At 41.6% G+C, this 20,209-nt stretch overlaps 1 protein-coding gene across 1 annotated transcript in view; it reads right to left on the reverse strand.

The window, feature by feature from the left end:
* Positions 1 to 20,209, reverse strand: part of grin3a (glutamate receptor, ionotropic, N-methyl-D-aspartate 3A) — a 41,753-nt gene that overhangs the window by 14,791 nt on the left and 6,753 nt on the right. The window contains exons 2-5 of the mRNA XM_041960483.1: positions 17,544 to 18,289; positions 4,747 to 5,416; positions 3,504 to 3,887; positions 2,703 to 2,848 (exon numbers count right to left, since the gene is read on the reverse strand). Coding sequence (XP_041816417.1) covers positions 2,703 to 2,848; positions 3,504 to 3,887; positions 4,747 to 5,416; positions 17,544 to 18,289 — 1,946 coding nt within the window. The remainder of the gene's footprint in view (positions 1 to 2,702; positions 2,849 to 3,503; positions 3,888 to 4,746; positions 5,417 to 17,543; positions 18,290 to 20,209) is intronic.

The raw sequence follows: 20,209 nt of genomic DNA on the forward strand, positions 1-20,209 counted from the left end.
ATGGCATTTGACATGTTTTTGATAGTGACAGATTGACTGGGACTGATCCATGGTCGCTCTCGCAAATTCACTGTTGTGACGAATATACCCATAACAAAAACAGAAATCTAACATCTTCAGGGAGCCGACCTCAGACGCTTGCAAACACTTTAAAGTAGCTTTCTGAATTTCACATGAAACATTAACCTTTAACACCTCCTGAGACAAAGCTAAATGAACCTGACTTTGTCATCTCACTCCTGGGCTGCTGCTCCGAGTCTTATTTTCCTCGTGTCACACCTCCGACCTTACAGAGTGAGTGCAAAGAATAAGAAAAGTTTGTTTTGGTCTGTTTTGCTAGCGCATAGATAGATATGCTACATGCTTTCACTTCATTTTATTGGGAGCGTCAAGATGAATACGTAGAAAAACATGTGGGCACTTGCATGTTTTACATTTGAGATTTGAAACAAATGAGATCCGATAAATGATAAAGCACCAAATAAACACACACACTGTGGACACACTTAACACAACAATGAGAGATGAAAAAATGAGAGTGAAGGCAATGAATAAATAACAAAAAAGCATGTGAGATTGAATTGTTTTTGTATTTGCGGGTAGTTCACGGAGCCTTTCAGAGGGCACTTTACTGAAAACGGGATGTAAATGATTCAACAAGCTTCTCTCGTCCTTTCCCCTTGTCTCAACTGCATATTTCTCAGGCCAGTCCTGCCCACGGTTTTCCAGCACTTTTACCGTCCATATGCCAATAAAATTACTGCCTGCCACTTTCTGCCAATTTACTCGCATTCCTCACTCCAAGTCTGTTACACAGAGGTGAGATATTAAATCACAATGCTCTCAGTGAGGTTTTTTTGCAAATCAACTCAAAATGTCTTCACTGACAGCCAGAGCCTGCAGGGATACAAATTCTACAAAGCCCTTTTCAAGATATTCTCTGTGTTTTTCGCTTGTTATCAAGGACAGTGTTTGAAATCCTCCGCTATCTTCCACGCTCAAGCTGGCTGTTCATTATCACAGGTTGATTTAGGTTGCAGGTTGTCTTTCCACCATGGTATGCTATCGATATTATTTATTTTATGACCGGTGCACTACCTTGACATCAACCAATTATCCAGCCAAATTGATTCAAACACGATGCCGCCTTTCGGCATCATCTTCCTGCAGTAAAGTAGATGAGTCATGTTTTTGCATACCGACGGCACAAATGGAAAACGGCATTAGTTACGGGACAAGTTTCTCAGAGGATGATTGGAGAAAAGTCTTCACATCATGAAGTGAGACCTGTTAGCACCCAGGTTAAAAAAGCCACTCCAATAAGTTGGTCTATTTCAGGTGTGAGCTATTTGATGTGAGACTGCATTATGGCACATAAAAGCATGTGTACCACTTTAACAAGCCAAAACAGGACGAGAACGTCGTCTGATGGCTGATAATGCTCCAGTCAGGCCACTTTCTCAAAAAGCTCTAATTATACAGCAGACAAGCAGCAGTTTGTCGCTGTTGTTTCAATGACTGTGGTGAGGAATCTTCATTAAGCTGAAAGACTACTGTAAAAAAACACACAAAGTGTGTATGGATGAGAAATGTGACAATTGCAGAAAAGAACATGTTTCCGCATGCAATGGTGTTATAGCAATCAGGGTGCATGGAATTTTGCATCTATTATAATAAATAAAATACTCGTCACGATCCAAAATATGATCATGATCCAAAGATAAATCCAAAATCACAGCTGAAGAAAACTGACAATGCAAACACTTCCAGTGAATTTTAAAATGGCTTTGTTCCATGTTGCAATCAAATCTGGGGAAAAATCTTTGCAGGCTTTGTTTTCTTCAATCTATGCAGTAACTTTAACCTAAACAGCCCCTTCAACACTTGTTCTACCATAAATGGAACCACTGCAATTCCCCAGGCCAGTTTTGTTTGGACCACTTCATGAATGTTGAGTGTTTTTTCCACATGGGGCTCCTCCTGTCAGTGCAGTAGTTGCTTATAATATAACATGAGATTTAAGTCGTTAATGCACACGTTGCATTTTTACGCTGATATTACTGATAGCTAATGCCTGGTGCCTTGTGGAGTAAACCCCGAGCACCCGGGTGTTCAAAGTTGCATTTTGGCACTATTGGATGCTGTCTTGTTACCCAGTCGTAATTTTCTAAAGATGACATTTTTCCTTGAACCTTCTAATCAGCATATTACAAGCTCTGTAAAAAAAAAAAAAACACATCATGTCTCATCCATTCAAATTGTGTCCTACGCAGCCTAGGCCTGCATTCCAGCTGCCTTTTCTCACTATATTCTGCTTTGCTCCACGGGGATGCTGGTTGAATGTTGAAGCAGCTTAGGATGACAGCAATGGCAGGGTAAGGAGGAGGGTGAGATCTGAATGCAAACAGGCAGGCTTGTGGTGGGGAATGACAGCAATTTTTTTTTTCTTTAAATTTTGTCTTTCCTTGGACACGCAACTCACATTCCTTTTTTTCCCCCCCCAAAGATGATAAAGCTTCTTTTATTCCACGGAGAGAAGTTGATTTTCAGGGAATGATGACAGTCAGTTGGATAGTTACTGAATATTAGAGGGCAGGTGACAGTGGCGTTCATGGTTCATGGTGACAGAGCATGATGTATAATGCGCGTGGGTCTGATTGTATGTGTGTGCTGTGTCCACTGTATGTTTAGCATTGTCTCACTTGAGATGATGTATGCCATCCGGTGTTGCTGGGACATTGTATCTCCTCATGTACTCGTGCATCTCGGGGAAACTCTTCTTGACGTAGTCCTCCGCGCTGCTTTCTCTCACTGTGGCAAATCGGAATCCCTGAGAGGGATGGTGCAACTGCAGGAAAGAAATAAACCCCTTACAATGCCTTCAAAAAGCATTAATATTGACAAATATTGACATTCTTCACTTTAGCCTGTCGTTCCTCTACTCATCAGTGGGAGTTTTTCAGGAGTAAAGTTCTTGCAAAACTTTAAACTGATTTGCTTTTTTTCTTTTCTTTTTTTCTGGAACCAAATCCCAATATCCCTGCACTTTTGCAATTCAGGGAGTTGGTGAGTTGACAAAAAGCATTAATTACCCTACCCCTATTGCCCTTGCAAAGGTGGTTTAATTAAAGAATATCTTTGCTGACTTAAAGTTTAAAAGGCTGTACTCTTCGCAAGAATAGCTCCCCTAAAATTAAGAAAAGATGCCTGACCTTCCGGTCCACAGTTTTGTCAAGTCAACAGCCTGCGAGTCGTCATGAACTGGAGAGAAACTGAACGGCCGTGTTTGCAAAGACACACAAAACCACATCTTTCAAATGAAAGGATGTTTGTGGAGAAACAGCTCACATCTGAGAACCATTATAACGTGAACTTATGAAAAATGTGTAAAGAAAATGTGTATTGAGTTTAGATGAAATTAAGGCTCATGGAAACATATTTCTGTTTCGAGAGAGCATGTGACATCATCTTTTTGTCATTTGCGGACTTTGTGACTTTCGTACCTTTGGGTCATGTATCCCTGACAGTTGTTCATAGGTCTTCTCCCCGACCATGACAGCAGCTAGATTAGCCGTGTAGGTGGACAGACAGAACAGGCAGAAGATGGCCCAGAGGTTCATCAGCAGGCGGCCTGTCCAGCACTTCGGCGGCTTGATGGCCACTGTCCTCCCAAAGAGAATGGCGTAGCACACGTTGAGCGCTGAGGAGAAGGAGAACACCCGGTCGCGGTTGCGTCCGCGCGGCGTCATGCCGAACGGGCTGTGCCACTCATACAGGGTGAGGAAGACAGCGGTGACGTGGAGGGAGACGAAGATGCCGAGCCACATGGACCAGTGGAGAGGCCACATGAAGGCACCGATGGGTGCAGCTGTGTCACGGGTACGAACCTGGGCGGGGGGGTCAGAAATGTAAGTTTTACATGGCATGGATGGGGTTTGGAAAGCATTTATTTCTCTTATGTACAGTATTATCTTTTTGTTGTTTTATGTGCCACAGCTGTTTCAGCATCGGGTTAAAGTGTTATTTGCTCATCAGAAATTCAGCTAAGGATTATACAGTGCGTAGGCTTGTTTCACCAATTTGAGCTCGGAACTGAAGCAGAATCGGGAGTCTCGCAAAAAGTCACGGAAGCAAGATGGGCTACTGTGATTAGAGATGACAGTCACACAAGGAAGCCACAAATTCACCAGCTTAGCATTAATTGGACAAAAAATGTGCTTCATTATTCCAACAGTAGTGTGTTATCAAATCCAAATCTGCTGGTAGAGGTGCTGTTTGTGACACTGTTACATACTTACAGTGAAATTGGGAAGAAAACAAAACAAAAAAACGTAGACAAGAGATGAGTCATCCATTGTAAATGAAGTAGTATATCACCCTCTGTAGTGGCATGTTGAGAGGAAGAGAGTGATTACCACGATCACTATGCCTGTCAGCCAGTGAGACCATGTATAGTAACTGTAGCAATAGGGCTACCCCACAAAGCTGTATGCTCACCAGTCTAGGCACATATGGGGATTTGCATTAGAATCTAATAAGGTAATGCTTGCAGTAATAAAGCGCTGGCATATCAATACTGACCACCAGCATACCAAGCAAGAGAGCTAAGCTGAGGTCAGTGGCAGAGAGAGGAGAAGGAAGCACCACAGAGTAGCAGAAGTGAGATATGTAACAAGTGGAAAGGAAAAAAGAAAAAGAAAAATCAGTATAAAATGAGGAAGACAGAAGAGAAAAAGAAGTACTGACCAGAATTCCCAGGCTGGTGGAGAAGAAGGGCGAGGTGAAGTCGATGACTTGGCTTCTGGCTGAATTGATGCTAAACGATGTGACTGCCAGGTGGGCAGCGCCGCTGAGCAGATCACCCACCAATCCTGTCCAGCGACCATTCTTGAACCCCCCGTACTTCCCATCGCCGACAATATAGAGGTCGAAAGTGAAGCCCATGTCCTCTGCCAGCTTCTCCAGCAGGTCGATGCAGTAGCCGTAGCAACACTTCTTGTAGTCCGTGGGGACGGACACGTTGGGCACTGCGAGGTTCTGGAAAAGTCTTTGCAAAATCGAAGATTCGTTGGTGAGTGGGTCGAGGCACAGCTGGCCCGCGGGACACAACCCATCCCCATCCACCTCGCGGGTAAATACAAACGGGTGCTCCACCAGCGTCACCACCCGCATGTGCAGCCGTGTGGATCGGCGCCAGTCACCTCCGCCCCCGGAACCCTGATGGCTCGGCCAGGCCCCCTGGTCCATCAGAACGTTCCCCCTGCGCCAGCGTCCCAGGCGGGTCCAGGTTGGCTGGCCTAGAGGGTCCAGCTGGAGGGACCAGATGTAGTGATGGGCCTCTGAGATGACATTCTGGCTGTGAGTGTCTCTGGATATAAAACCACTCTGGCCTTCAAATGATGTGTTGGACAGAAATCTGAAGGGAGCGCGGGGAAAGAGAAGAAAGAAATGACACAGGGAAAAGGGGAGATGGGGGAGGAGAGAGGTGAGAGGAGGATGAGAAGGGAAGAGGTTTGAAGAAAAATTACTGGAGGAAAGAGCCCTTTTTAGTCTTTCCATAATTAGATTCATGGATACACAGTGTAACTTGGGTGTTTCCTTCCTTGCAGGTGTGTCTCTGGAAATAACTGAAGAAACTGTGAGAAATAGTTTAACGGATCCAAACAAAAACATTTTGCTTTCTATATATTGCATTTCCAAAGTTGAAACTGGGGTCAAGATTTCAGCATTGGCTCTATAGACATATACCCTTTGTACTCCTGGCACGTTGAGACTGGGTTCGAATGTTCAGTACCATGGCCAGAGCACAGTGAAGACTGGTTATCTTTGCTGCCCACTAGTGGCCAAATGCTAATACGCATAGCTAATAATAAGTTTCATTTCACCTGCACAATACATGACTGAGAAAGAGCCAGAGACTTCAGCGTTTCACACTCAGAAGGATTTTGCTCTTCCAATTCCAAGAGTTTGTTTTCATTTTTCAATGCAACGTTTGCTGTCGTAAGTGTTTGCGACAGCAGTTTAAAGTTTGAAATGACTTTTTTGCTTACTTGTGAATAGAGAAAACCTCAAACAGAAGTCTATTTAAGCTGTTCTCCAACCCTTTGCCACTAGTCACCATGGAAAGAACAAACAACAACAAACCACACATTGTGATATATTCCATCATTGTGGTGGTAGCTGGACAGAAACGTCCAGTGGTTGAGCAGATTAGTGCTGCACTTGGTTAAAGTTACTGAAAGAGTGTGGTCGCCTGTTGGAAGTACTTGTAAAAGGGAAACAAACAACAGTCCCTCTGGTCAGAGCCACATGCTTTGTTGTCTCATCGATCTACCCCCGCCTGCTCCCTGAGAGGTTCTGCAGGAACAACATCACTGCACTACTTCCGACTTCTGCACATGTAATTAAAGGCATTTAATAACACCATCAACGCAGCCTCATCAAAGAGGCTCAGCTAACAGTTAAAACTACCCAGCAGAGGTCACGGGGTGGTTGACAAAACCTCGTGCAACCTGAGCATCCTAGCGTACTTCAAAGTGCTTCTTTAAAACTTTATATAACAATGTTCTGTATCGGTGGTCACAGTCGATCTCCTTTATGCATGATGAAAGCTAAAACTCTCTCTTTCTCTTAAAAAAAGTGAGGATTTAATTGAGCATAATTAAAGTCATGGAATCAAAATAACTGCAAGACGCACAGCAGCTAAAGAAGTTTTCTGCTGGCTTGCTTTTTTAGTTGTTTGCCAACAAGACAAACACCTTTTCCAAATGCTTTAGGATTTATGTAGCTGTGCTTTATAGGCTTAAATGTGCGATTATATTTTACCCTTGGTTAATTTATAAAAAAAATTATATATATATATATATATATATATATAAATCCAGATTTAATGGTGTAGCATCAGCACCGGAGAGGTGTATTATCTTGGTGGCTTCAGTGGTTGTCTAGAGTGTGTTAGTTGTGTGTGTGTGTGTGTGTGTGTGTGTGTGTGACAGGATAAGTCAGACCACGGTCCAGTAATCACGCCTTTCTCTCACTCAGCCATGCTACTGGCTGTCTGAGAGTGTCAGATACCAGAGCAGACACTCACACCCACACAACGTAAAAAAAAAAAAAAAACCCACACACTCGTCCAGTGGAATGGATATGTTTGGGTGTGAGAAAGAATGCAGGCATCCATTCTGCGCAAGGAGATGCACACCTCTCCCATTTGCCCTCAGGAGGTAATGATGTAAATGATGTGACCTTTTCCGAAATCTCTCTTTCTTGTCACCTTGCTCACCGGAAATTTCCCCTTTCCACCACCTTGTCTACTTTCCAGCATCTTTAACTGGCGTTAAGTCAGCCTGACAGCTCAACTGGTGCGTCTGAAGGTCAGTGTCTTCACTGCGGCTTGTAGCCGTTACAGCTACCTAGAGAGTGTGTCTCTCTCTGCATCGTACACAGCGGAGGTGACACGCTCTTGCATCGCCCTGACAGTGCGGAAGGTGTTGCATGCTAAAAGGGAAATGTCACATTTAAATAAAAGGTCACACATTATAACAGTTCATATTTCGTGTAGAGTCGAGACATCGATAACATGTTGGTGTGTTTCATCGCTGGAAGTTACAGACAGTTTCAGGCTAAACACCACAGCAGAGTGCTGCTGTATAAGTTAGTTTTGGTGGAAAGTTGCTTCTTGGAAACTCAGATGCAAAGGTCACATCAGCATTGCTCCATCCCACAAGTGTAACAAACATGACATGCCGCGACAAACATGGCTGACACTGTCCAGGTTGATCAGGTATAGTCAGTGCTGTGAGTGTGAATGTGGGTTTTCCCATGTAACTCTTTGTAAGGGATTTGATGGGCTATTTTCTCTCATGCATGAACAGTAGTAAGTAGAAGAAACACTGGCTGTGGAGTAGAAACTGCTGTGGGGCCACACACATAATCATAACTCCATGGTACACATCACAACTGGGCTTAATCCTGATTGGCTCCCCTCATGAACGGGCTTACTGACTTCCTTCATCAGACCAGTTTGCAGTGGTTGATCTGACACACCCACAGGACCGCTATGCCTGTGATGAGTTCAGATGTTTGCGATGGTCTAGAAACCAGAACACGACACTGCATTACCTTCAAAGTCTGGAGGAAGCAGAGGCGCAACGAGGATGTCATTTCCTGTTCTGTGTTTATTCATTTCCAGTTTCCGGTGGAATGTAGCTAAGTACTTTTACACAGGTAAGAAAAATTTTAAGGTACTTTATACTTCTTCTTCACAACAATTCATAGGGAAATAAAATCAGCATCATTATTTTGACAGTTATATTTAATCATTACTGAACAAATTAAGAATTTACATATAAGACAAAATGCTTTAGTTATATTGTCATAATAAATATGCTAAACAATATAAATAGTGTTACAGATTAAAAGTTGCAAAATCGCTCACATTTTTTTGATACTTTAGTTATATTTTGTTGTATTTTACATTGTAGTAGTGCTACTTTTAATTAGGTTAAGGATCTAAATAATTCCTCCACCACTGATTATTTCACAGTAAGATACATAAAATCTAGTTTTGAAGTGTTTTTCAAAGAAGACTGTTAATGTGTTTGTTCCTACCACAGCAGGCTTTTTCCTTTATGCCATGAAAGTACCCGCAAAATTATCTTAAGTTGCTAATCTTCATTTGTTTAGTTCAATTGCTTAAAATCTAAATGTAATGTCTGTGATGCTTCCTCTTTAAAATGAACCCAGGATACCTGATCGCACAAAGTGTAACTGTGACAAAACTTTGCTCTGCTTTCAGTAAAGAATGAAAAGTTGGTTTGCTTGCATGCTACCAGTGATTGCTGGACTCATCCGATCTTTTCGGAGTTAAACAAGACTTTGACCTCCTCCACACAGCGGACCGCTCCAGCACCATCTATTCTCTAAATAAAAACTGTGGTTTAACTTTTTATACAATATGACATGATTCATTTCCGCGGCGTGAAATGAAAAGGAAAAATGCTGACATTTGAAGCAGAGGACCCGCGATGGTATTTTGAGCGGATGAGTGACGTCTGAGTGAATCACCTCCATTACACAGGAACTCTAACTCAATGTCACGTCTGCCTCGTGTTCTTTCCTCATGAATCACCTAAACATGCTTTTGAGCATAATATGGAGCTGCATCTACGTTCAGACAGAAATGTGAGTGAGCGAAAAAGCAAGCAGAATGAAAAGAGATGGGAGTGGACTTCAATTTTCACATCTTACACGACGTGTAAAATGGTGAACAACGTTAAACATGCTTTTTTTCAGTTATTATCAAAACGTCTTGTTCTTGACACCAAATGATAGAGGAATAAGCAAATGCTGCTGCCTTTTTAGCAGCATTAAAGTGTCTGCCAAGAGCATCCCTCCTTGTTAAACCAATCCCTCCCCAAAGCGAACGGAGAGTGTTTTACTTGCATTGGTTCAGGCAATGCAACCCCCAAAGCATTTATTATAAAGCATTTTCTATCTTTATAGCGCAGCTGGCTGGCACATCAGGGTACTATACTCAGCTTTGGTGGGCAAAACGATTTTTATCGAGAAGGGTCGTGTCTGGTGGGGAAAAAATGAATAAGATAAGCTGCTGAAGTTTGTCCTGTCTGTATCTTATCTGTTAATACAGGACTTTTGCCCCCTGTAGTTTATCTGTATCTACATCTCCAGGGCTTATTTACAGTATTTATGTGAAAATGTCTTTCTCTCTGTATTTTCTGCTCTGTCGTTCACATTCTTTTTCCTCACCCTACTTTTTCTCTTCCCCTGCCTCCACAGCTTCTCAGTCTAGTGGGCAAGCCTTATCAGTCCCTCTCAGAGGTTTATACACACTATAAATACAGTCACTTTGGAACAGCATACACCGTGTTGTTCCATACCCTTTTAATAGGAGGAGCATAAGTATACCATACACACATCCCGTGTAATGCCTGCACTGACTCCTTACCACTAGGTTAAGGTAAGGTAAGGTTAAAGGTTGATATCTACACTTTTTACATTATCTAGAGTGAGATTTACACTTTTGGTGGGTGTACTGTCATAGGTATGATACAGCATGTTTAGTATAAGCAGTGTAAGGTAAAAATAAATAAACATATACGAATGATTCCAGTCATTATGAAACAAAAGCTGTATAGACATTTACTGCTCGCTAAATCCCTCCCTCACACGAAGATTTTCCAATTATAATTTAGCAACCATAACAAGGCACGTCAGGCCTGTCAAGCTTTGGATTTGTCTAGGCTACATGCTGGAGCAGTGTGCATTGGGCTGTAGTAAGAGTGATACAGAGTTTGCATGGTGGTTTCCTTTTTTTCCCAGAATGGATCAAACAGTGGTTATCCAATGTGAGATGCAAACGTTAGCATGTCTGGCTTAAGAGCTCGCTGCGCACAGTAACATAATCCAGTGTTGCCTCCAATGCTACCAGCATTTCATATATGATACATAAATCTGGGCTATCTTTAAAAAAAAAAAAAAAAAAAAAAAAAAGAACAAATTTGCACATAGCCTCTGCCCCAATAGTAGCATTCAGGACCAGCACATTGAAGATGCTAAGGTTAGCAGCTCTGTCCTTGTTATGAGAGATAGTGTTTACTAGAGACTGGTTAGTCCTCATCTTTGAAGCCTTTTCTCTTCAAACTGTTAAAAAAGTTAAATATATTGAAATATTGCTGCTTGTCCAAGCATTTAAAGGATTTAAATATATAAGCAGGTATTAGAATTAGTTAGAAAGAAATAGCAGTCTGATCTTGCATTTTTTTCTTATCATACTTTCAAGGACCAACAAGCTCTACATTGCAATGCCAGAACAATGCTGCTTTCATTTTCCAAGCTTTCTACTTGTATTCATCAGGGATGCTGACTTTTTGCCCTGAACATGAAGGCTACCTTTAGCTTCAGGTTAGCAAAAGCTTAGGGTTAGCCATCCAATGCAAGTTTAAGAACCATTTACAGGTTGATTGTTTTGAAACAAGTCAACTTGGTTGTCAGCCAACCCCTGAAGCTAATGTCATCTTAATTAGCATGCTAGCTACTGACGATAAAACTAGTGGCGTTATTTCCGCCAACAAAATCAGTCAACAGTCAAGGACTTGAAATGAGAAGTCTGCTTTGTTCTACCTCTGCTGAAATCAAAGACCTGCTGTAAACTGCCCATTAACTTTCTGTTCTCTTGATAAATACTGTGGCACAAAGCAACAGCAGCCTCACTAAGGAGGGCGAGGCTTAGCAATGGGTCAACAACAGTAGTTCAAAAGTAGTGAAACAAGATAATCCTGGCTCCAAGAGGCTGTAATTATTGCTCACATCACAAATAAATGTTGGATGAAACAACAATCTGATTATTTAAATACTTTAGAGCCTCTCATAGCTTGCATTTTGCATAGAGCAATATGATGTGTGCAAGTAGAAAATCTGGCCAATTAGTGGTCAATTAGCGGCCAAAGGAAAGGAAAGGACACTAATTGGGTTTGTCCTCTTGAGAGCATGAATATTAGATCCCTGTTGTATTTTTACTTTCCTTGCATTAAAACAGATTGACATTTCTTTTGAAAAGTAGGACATTTTGTAATGAAGATTACAAATTAGAAGTGTGTAATTGTAATTTATGAGAGGAAAGAATCTATGCACATACAGAAGGACACAGAGTTCCCTGTAAGTGCGCCATCGCCATGCTGCACTACAGCCTATAAAGTGTCCTTCACAGCTACAGCAAGTCTTAAAAATAATAACAGTGATGTGCATTGAAATAATTTTGTCAACGGAATGAATGACCAGAAAGTGCAGCTCTCAGACTGCAGTGATAAACGGAAAGAAAAATTTGGGTGTGACCATGAGGATGAAGCACTTCCTGATCCTTAGCAAATGAAGACAGAGATGGACTGAAAGTGGTAATAAATACATAAATCAGCCAAGCAGAAGCCAGCGGTAACTGATCAACCCTTTATGAAATAAAGAATAATTAACCATCTGATTTCTCATAAAGGAATGCTTATCTTCCTACATCACTTGGTTATATTTGTTTCATTTTTCATTCACACAATACATTATTTATTCAATTCATTCAGTCTATAAATATTCTAAACATGCAGATGAAAATTGATCTGGGGACAATTTAAATTTCCTGCAGCAGCGAGAATTGGCAAGATTCCCTGAGAATCATTTTCAGTTGGGAATTGAAAGAATCCAAATTCTGTATCCTCAGGCTACTTTAAAACATGAGCCAAACATTACACCACAACCGGCTAATTAGTTTCTATACCAGAGCTCTATACATGAATACAGTACATATGTATGTGTCACGCTAATGTCCTTGCCACACATTTCATTATTAAAAAGTATGATACCAATTTATATATTAGACACACATATTCACCATTGACTAGTTGCTTATCAGCATGTATGCTAGTAGCATAAATTATGACCGACCTTGATAACCCTGACCCCCTAACTCCCAGAACAAGTGCTTTATGTTGAGTAATTAATTACCAATATGCTACTAATATGCATGCTAATAGGCAGCTAGTTAATGGTGAATATGTGTACTTAGTATAAAGTGTGACAAAAAACAAACTATTGCTATTTTTATTATTTATATTATTAAAAAATGGATAAAAAATATCAAATGTAAAAGTGCATCTAAAAAATATTTGCACTGTTATTAAGGCTGCACCTGACATGTTTCCACATGGGCAGTTTAAAGCAAAACAAAAACAGCAGGTCCTGTTGCATCTTGATTAATGAGGAACACACACTTATTTTACCTCAAATTAAAATTCTCCAGTTACATCCTCATTACATATTCACCATCCCGGTGGAAGCCCCTTATCTGACACCTGCTCTCTGATCACACAGCCTCGAGGAAAACATCTGGGTAAATGTCTGACCAAATGTTTTTGCTCCCCAATTTCGTGCAGCCTTGATGTGGATTCTGTTGTACAAATGAATAAGTCATTGATCTATAATCTTGATTGCTTTTGTATTTATTTATTTGCTTTTGTGGCTCTTTAATTGTTTAATCGTTTTGCATAAATCTACATCTATTTAAGAATTTACTTTGTTAATGTGTTTTCCTGATGAATTTTATTTGAATTCAAACAGAGTATAGTATAACGTCAACATTTTCAAGCAGCCTTTAACTGCCTGATTTTTCTCAACACCTCCTAACTTGCTGGGTCACGCTGGAACTGGTTTAGCCGCTGGTTTCTTCAACGCCTCACCTGCCATAATCCTCTATGACAAACGCTTCTATATATCATCAGCTATTTCCCCTTGTGACTGGTTGATGGCTTGGCCAGCGACTCTCCTCTACAATAAGTCCATAATAATCACGCAATACACCCCCTGGAGGGTTTCAGTGTCCAGCTTGAGAACAGCTACAGCCTCTCTCCTGCTCATCTGTCACATGCTTTCTGGCTTCAACACCACTGTGGTGACACCCTCCAGGTCAACTCATCCACCGAGCACCTGATACCACAGCTCTCACACAAAACCAGAGGCGCTTCCCTCACTGCAGCGGAAATGTCTAAAACGACTGAAAATGACAGCGGGTTCAACACACACAAAAAAAACGTCGCTGGACATGAGAAGTTTGAGACCCACAAGTTCACAAGAGAAATACGAAGCTTCCAAAGATGATTAACCCGGTACAGGTGGAGAAGAAAAAAGTGCCTGCTAATTTTTTTTGACAAGGGAACATTGCTCTGCGGCGAGCTTGTCACAACGAGTGGCCATAAATAGACACCTTAGCTACACCTCCGCTTTCAGGGGTCAGAAGCCAAAAAGGTTGGGAAGAACTGGTGTTGACGAGCTAAAGGCTTGTTAGCTGAAAAGCTTAAATGTTTACCTTGATTTTTACAGTGTCTACAGTGCAGTTCTAATTCTAATTGTTTTTAAAAATGGCCTATTTCACTTCACTCACGCTCACAGTTTATTTCTTTCTGGTAATGATGCAGTACTGCTTTAATGCATTTCTTGTACAGTAGGTTTTTTAAAAGCCTGTTGAATAAAGGCTGATTACCACCAAAGAGGGCGGAGGTACAAACTTGTCATCATCATTGTGTGCGACAGGACGTCATTGTCTCGAATCGGCTCGATCTTAGAGAGGCTGCTTAACAAGACCCGCTAAAGGGAAAGGCACTTTCTGCGAATACAACATGGCACGACAATGAAAGTCACATAGCCGCCGAGCTGTAGGGTCGTTGAGCGATGATTTTCTAATTGCTGCGTCTAATTAGTTCAGTGATTTCCTTTGTTGTCGGTGTCACACCCATCGTACACACTCCTACACCAGAGCACCTATAAAGTGCTGCTGCTGTGACATAAACTGTACTGAACAACTGTGATCAGCTGCTTTAGGTGGAGACAAACATCTTCCATTTGTCTGCTCCACCTTGATAACCTTTAACCAATGTTTCTCAACTTGTCAACAGCTTGATGTCATATCAAGTCTTGGGCGTTCTGCTCTTGGTTCTCAGGGTGAAATTGAACATAGTTATAACTCACGCCATGTCCCATGGCAGGCCATTATCTGTGTGTACTTGTTTGGTATCACAGCAGATATACAACAAATGTATGTTGTTCGATGTGATGTGTTCATACATTTTTAACCAGTTCTTACTCACCTCTTATGTTAACTTATGCTAATGCTCCTTCATTATACTATGTTTTCTTTCAAACGATTGAAACAGTCGAACATAATTATTATATATTTAAATTCACTGTTTGAGAGAAACTGGGTTTTAAGCTAAAATAATGGATAAAATTTAAATAATATGGGCCTGTAGGTTAAAACCTCTCTAAAATCTTGCCATATGCATTCTGTTATTTTGCAAATTTGCATCCACCTCATTCTCCCCAGGTCCCCATGTGAACTCAGATTTAATAAAAACAGCATTATTAAAGAATAATATCAAACTTTAATGCATCTAAGCACTTTTCCTGGGTCTAAATGTCCATCAGCCCTGAAGCAGAATAAGTCAAGATTGCTTTCGAAATACTACAGATTGATTTTCAGCAATTTTCTGAAAAATATCAGCTTATTTCTGCAGAACTTGAGGACAGCCAACTCCAACCTCTCGCCACACCCTCAGCTCATTCATAGTCTCCCTCTCCCTCAGGCCATCGACAGTCCCTGAGCCCTCTGCCATTGTGTGGAATATTATGATTTAATGAAATCGTCTGAATGTTTAGCGCTCTGCCTGCACTGCTTGTTGACAAATGGCATGTGCTAAGCAGAAAACGAGGCGCAGAGTAATCCCATTGCGATCCACTGGCAGCACATGAAGAAATATCTATGAGACAACAGAAATGCTTCACTTTTAAGGAAGCTTTCAAGCTCCCACAGGTGGGGCTGCATTGATACAGGTGGAAAAAAGATACAGGTGACTCAGTGTATCTGACTAGTAAACCACGCTGCCTCCACAATCAGATTAAAGATCATTTCAAAAAGAAAAGGAAAAGGAAATAAATAACATTGTTAGACTGCACACACACATATATATTTCATACGATGTGGAAGAAGATTTAATGGTAATAGATGATGATCATGACCCTCATTCAATTTATTGCCAATCTTTCTAACCTAGACAGACATACAGAAATTGGAAAAAGAACAATAAGTCAGCATCTATTAATTCTGGTGGCATGAATGCGAGGCGGCCGTCCAAACAGTCCCACAGCTTTACAAAAACTGAATTACGAAAAAGGAATCACATTTCTGGGAGAAAACTCCCTTTCTTTATCTTTGCAGGTTACATACAAACATGCATTTTTTCCTTTTCCCCAGCATCCACAGCTTGTTATAGTATATCGTATATTGCTATCTAATACCTACAGATTTCCCAGAGCCAGGAAAATGGCTTTTCGCAATCCCAGGAGTGTGTGAGAGCTTAGATTAGACGAAGGAAACTAAACCTCTTCAGGTAAATCCCCTGCCTTCACAGGGTCAATGACAGGGCTTTCATAAACCTGGCAAAAGGTCCTGTGACACCTGTCCTTTGTTCTGTGATATGTAAAGTACTGACGGACTGATCAACACTTCATAAGCAGCTTAAAATGAACCAGAAAAAAATGTAAATACAATCAGTGAGCTCCGCTGGCCCCTCCAAGCTCATCATGCTCAAATAATTATCCTTCCTGGGACGACCACTCTGCTGATTCAGGTGTTTTGAGTAGAATCACAGAAAGAAAGGTCAAACTCTTATTGTAATGCAGCGGTGCGTGATCACACACTCTTCATCGGCCGTATCTCAGCAATATAAGTAAAGTGGCCCAGCTGCACATTACTGCGCTGCTGCTAAATGCAATTTATCACACGTTATCATTTTACCACACCGCCGCAGTTACTGAGTGTGTGTAGGGTGCGTTCAAATGTGCTGCATGCTCGTGCATGCGTACGCCTGTGCAGATGTGTATGAATTGGTTTTTCTGTGGAGCTGGACTGTGACCAAACATTTGCATGATGTGAGGGAAGTACATTCCCCCACAACAAAAAGATTAAAGGGGAGCCAACGTGGAAACAGGAAGCAGGACGGCACACGTGAACAATACAGTGGAGAAACAGGGTGAGATACTGACCACAATGCAAAACAAGGATTTTAGCCTTTCAAGGACCACAGCAGTGTGTTTCAGCACATATAGTAGACCTATGGTTTTGCACCTTATCTATAAATTTATGCTGACCAATGCACACTATACCGTTTTAGATATATATTTCACACTGTTTATATTAAAGCAGCTACAGTACATATTCTTATATTATTAATAGACCACATGACAATATGTGTGTGAAAGGGGATGCTTGTTGTCACCTGATTCATTAGTTATACGGAGCATTATGGCGTCTTTCAGCTCACTCTTTTCCAGGCTGCAACTTTTCTGGTTTGATTCACTCTTACTGCGCTCATCAGCGTCATATTTTAATGCAACAGGAAGCTGTTTTAGTGAAATGGCTGTAAGACACCACTGTATGCTCCCTAGACAACACCATACAGCAGACAGACAAAGTAGCTTACATTTGGCATTTAGCCACTAAAGAGCCAGGTATTTCCCTCAGGAGGTGGTGGAAGCAAAACAGAGCCTAAAAATGTTAAAATGTTATTATTATTATTTTTTTGATTAACACTTCTTGTAGTTTTAAATTGCCAATAGTTTTTTTTTAATTAGTACAAACTGAAACATGCCTGGAGAACAGAAAAACACTAAAATTTCTAAAACAGAACAGCACATACTATGTGTGATTTGTGGGAAAATGGCCTTAAATATGCAAAAGTACCACTTAGCCTAAAACACTATCACTATCACTATCCTTTCCCAACATTGTTTATGTTGCCTGATATGCATAAATGGTTTGTCATGTTGCTGAAAAATTCCTTTGTGCTGCAGAAACATCACCTTCAATCATCAAAATCACAACAACAGTATTCATGTTCGCAACACACAACTCAGATTTTGTGGTCATTCCAATTCATTTTATGAGAATGTGTGGGTGTATTTGCCATTTAAGAATCAACATTTCCTACCTTGCCAAGTATTCCCCCGAGCTGCCGTTGCTCAGTTGTACATCCATACAGTTAGTAGTCCCAGGTATTAGTGCCAGGGTGGGATTCTCTTGGGCTGCACTGCCCACCGCCCGCGCGACCAGCTCCACTGAGTCGTGGACGTAGTGATCCAGAGAAGGGGAACCCATGACCCCGTGTGCCAGTAGCCCCAGGGGCAACCCCTCTGTTCTCAGCTCGGCCACATTCTGGCTGTCCCCCAAAATCCAGTGGAACTCGGGGAGCATCATCCGGCTGGCCAGCGTCCACAGACGGCGCACCTCGCGGATCTCGCACCCAAATGTCACCAGTCCCGTTGTGGATGAAGGTTCTCGAAGGGCCTCCAGCTGCCGCATGAGAGCTTGCTGCTGGTCTGATTTGGAGGAAGAAGTGGATGAAGAAGCAGAAGACGAGGCAGCGGGAGAGAAATAAGGTAAAGACGACAATGACGATGACGCCTCCCCTCCTGTTGAGAAACCTGATGCCACACCTGAGTATGATAATGAAGACGGAGACTGTGGCGAGCTTGAGGCGGGAGCTGTCAGATTGACAAGAGTGCCAAGGTGGAAGCGGGTGTTGTTCTTGATGAGGACGAGGAAGTCGCTAATGTCCCATTCCTGACAGAGCAGAACGCTGATGTCCCACCAGCCGTTCATCATCAGCAGGGAATAGAGGAGATGGGACGGTGGGGCCTCCACGGTTCGCATTGCCATTTGGAAGTGGAGAGGATTCTGTGGGGAGATTGTAAAAGGGGAGTGGGTGTAATGGGAGATGATTGGGCAAGCGGGTGTGAAAGGTTTACACACAGGAAGAGAAAAAAGGTTGGGAAGGATGAAAGCGGAAGACAGAGAAACAGAGAAAATTAGGTGGTTTGGGAATAAGAAGGCATAGAAGGGAATGAGTGTAAAGGGGAGAAGGTGAGGAAGATTTAAGAGACGATGGAAGAAAATGAATGGATGAGACGTGAGGGAAGAGCATGGGGAATGGGATTGGAGAGATGGGATAGAGATGCGGGGCAGTTAAACAAATAAACAGGAGGAAATAGAGGGGATGAAAATGTTCAGGTGATGGGAGCGATAAAACAGTGGTGACCGGGGGGACAAAGGGTCGGTGAGGGTCAGTTGGATTTCACAAAGGGCAGAGAGATACGATAAAAACATTAGAGGATGGTTCCAAAGGTGTTTGGAATTAAGGGTAGATTGCAAGAAAGGGACAAAACGACACAGAGAAAAAGGGGGAAAGGCAAAATAAGGACAATGGAAGGATGGCGGTGGAGGAGGTGAGGTGCAAGGTTAAGAGAGAGGGGAGAAGATGAGAGAGGAATATGAACAGGAAGAGGGGGCACCAGGAAGGACAAACAGATGTAGCAGTGCGGAGAAGAGAAAAGGAAGTAAAGGAAGACAGAAAGGTTATAAATCTAACAGTAGAATTACTTTCTTAGAATTCAATTTGTTCCTCGACAACAAACACAGTCTGTTAGATATAATGGATTTCAGCCTCCACTTACCCGCTCCCATGAATATCATTATTCACATCATAAGAAATACACTACATCTACTTTCATGTGCACCCTCTTTGTATTTTAAGCAACACCTCAAACCTGAGGAAACTCAACTGCCGTCTTTCACACACCGTACTTTCCACATAACTTAATCCACACCTCTGATCTGCAAGTCATAAATTTCATCAGTTGATTGATGAGGCGTGGACAGATCAATGGGCAGAGCGCGGCGGTGGCGTGCGATTTCCACCTGGACCAGGAAAAATTATAACGAGTGTGGTCTCATAGCTCTGCAAGGTGTTGTGATGAGCCACCAGATGGTTAAACACTCAAGAAAGATACTAAAAATGAGAAACCTGATATTGCACTCTGTTTTGAAATATTCAAAATGTGTTTCTGCACATTGATATCCTTTGCACAGTTTTTTGTGATGCTCTGGTCTGAGGCTACATAATGTTTCGACTTAAACAAAATCTCAATTATAGTTTATACATAAAAGACTGAGTGCTTGTTTGCCTTGTAATTCGGGGAGTGGGTTTTCTGTCGGTGGTGTTTTAAAGGAGGAGGAGAAAAACAATATATTCTGTTAAAGAACCAGACAGGTGGTGTTACATGTATTAGCCGATCAGTGGCAAGCTGTGCATTCTTTATATTGCTGCTATCCATTTTCCAAACTACGTTTTACCTTTTAATATTGATTTCCTACCTTCCAGGCTGCGGTTGGTTTCTCTTCATTTCTGTATGTTAAATCACCTTTGAGAGCCCCTAAATTTGCTTCAGATAGCTAATCCACAGTGAGAAATCCATCACCCTTCTTTATTTTTTTGGTCACAGTTAATATTATCGTTGTGTAAGGTTGCAAGCATGGACCAGTTTCAGAAGTGTCCTTGGTTGGTGCATTGATAATACATTTGCTATCAGAAAATCAGCCCAGCAGACAAATGATAAGCAAATATTGACACTGTGTGATTATGTGAGGATGCTGTTCTGCGACTGACTCTCAAAGCTCAGTTTTGCAACTCAAGTACGACAAGAAAATAACACTACTATAATTAGTATTCTTATATTAACTGAAATTGACACGTATAATATAAATCATGTGAATTATTACCCCACTTTCAGGTCATTGTTTTGGTTTTCTCACAAGTTT

The sequence above is a fragment of the Chelmon rostratus genome, chromosome 19 (genome assembly GCF_017976325.1).
Source record: "Chelmon rostratus isolate fCheRos1 chromosome 19, fCheRos1.pri, whole genome shotgun sequence".
Lineage (NCBI taxonomy): Eukaryota > Metazoa > Chordata > Actinopteri > Chaetodontiformes > Chaetodontidae > Chelmon > Chelmon rostratus.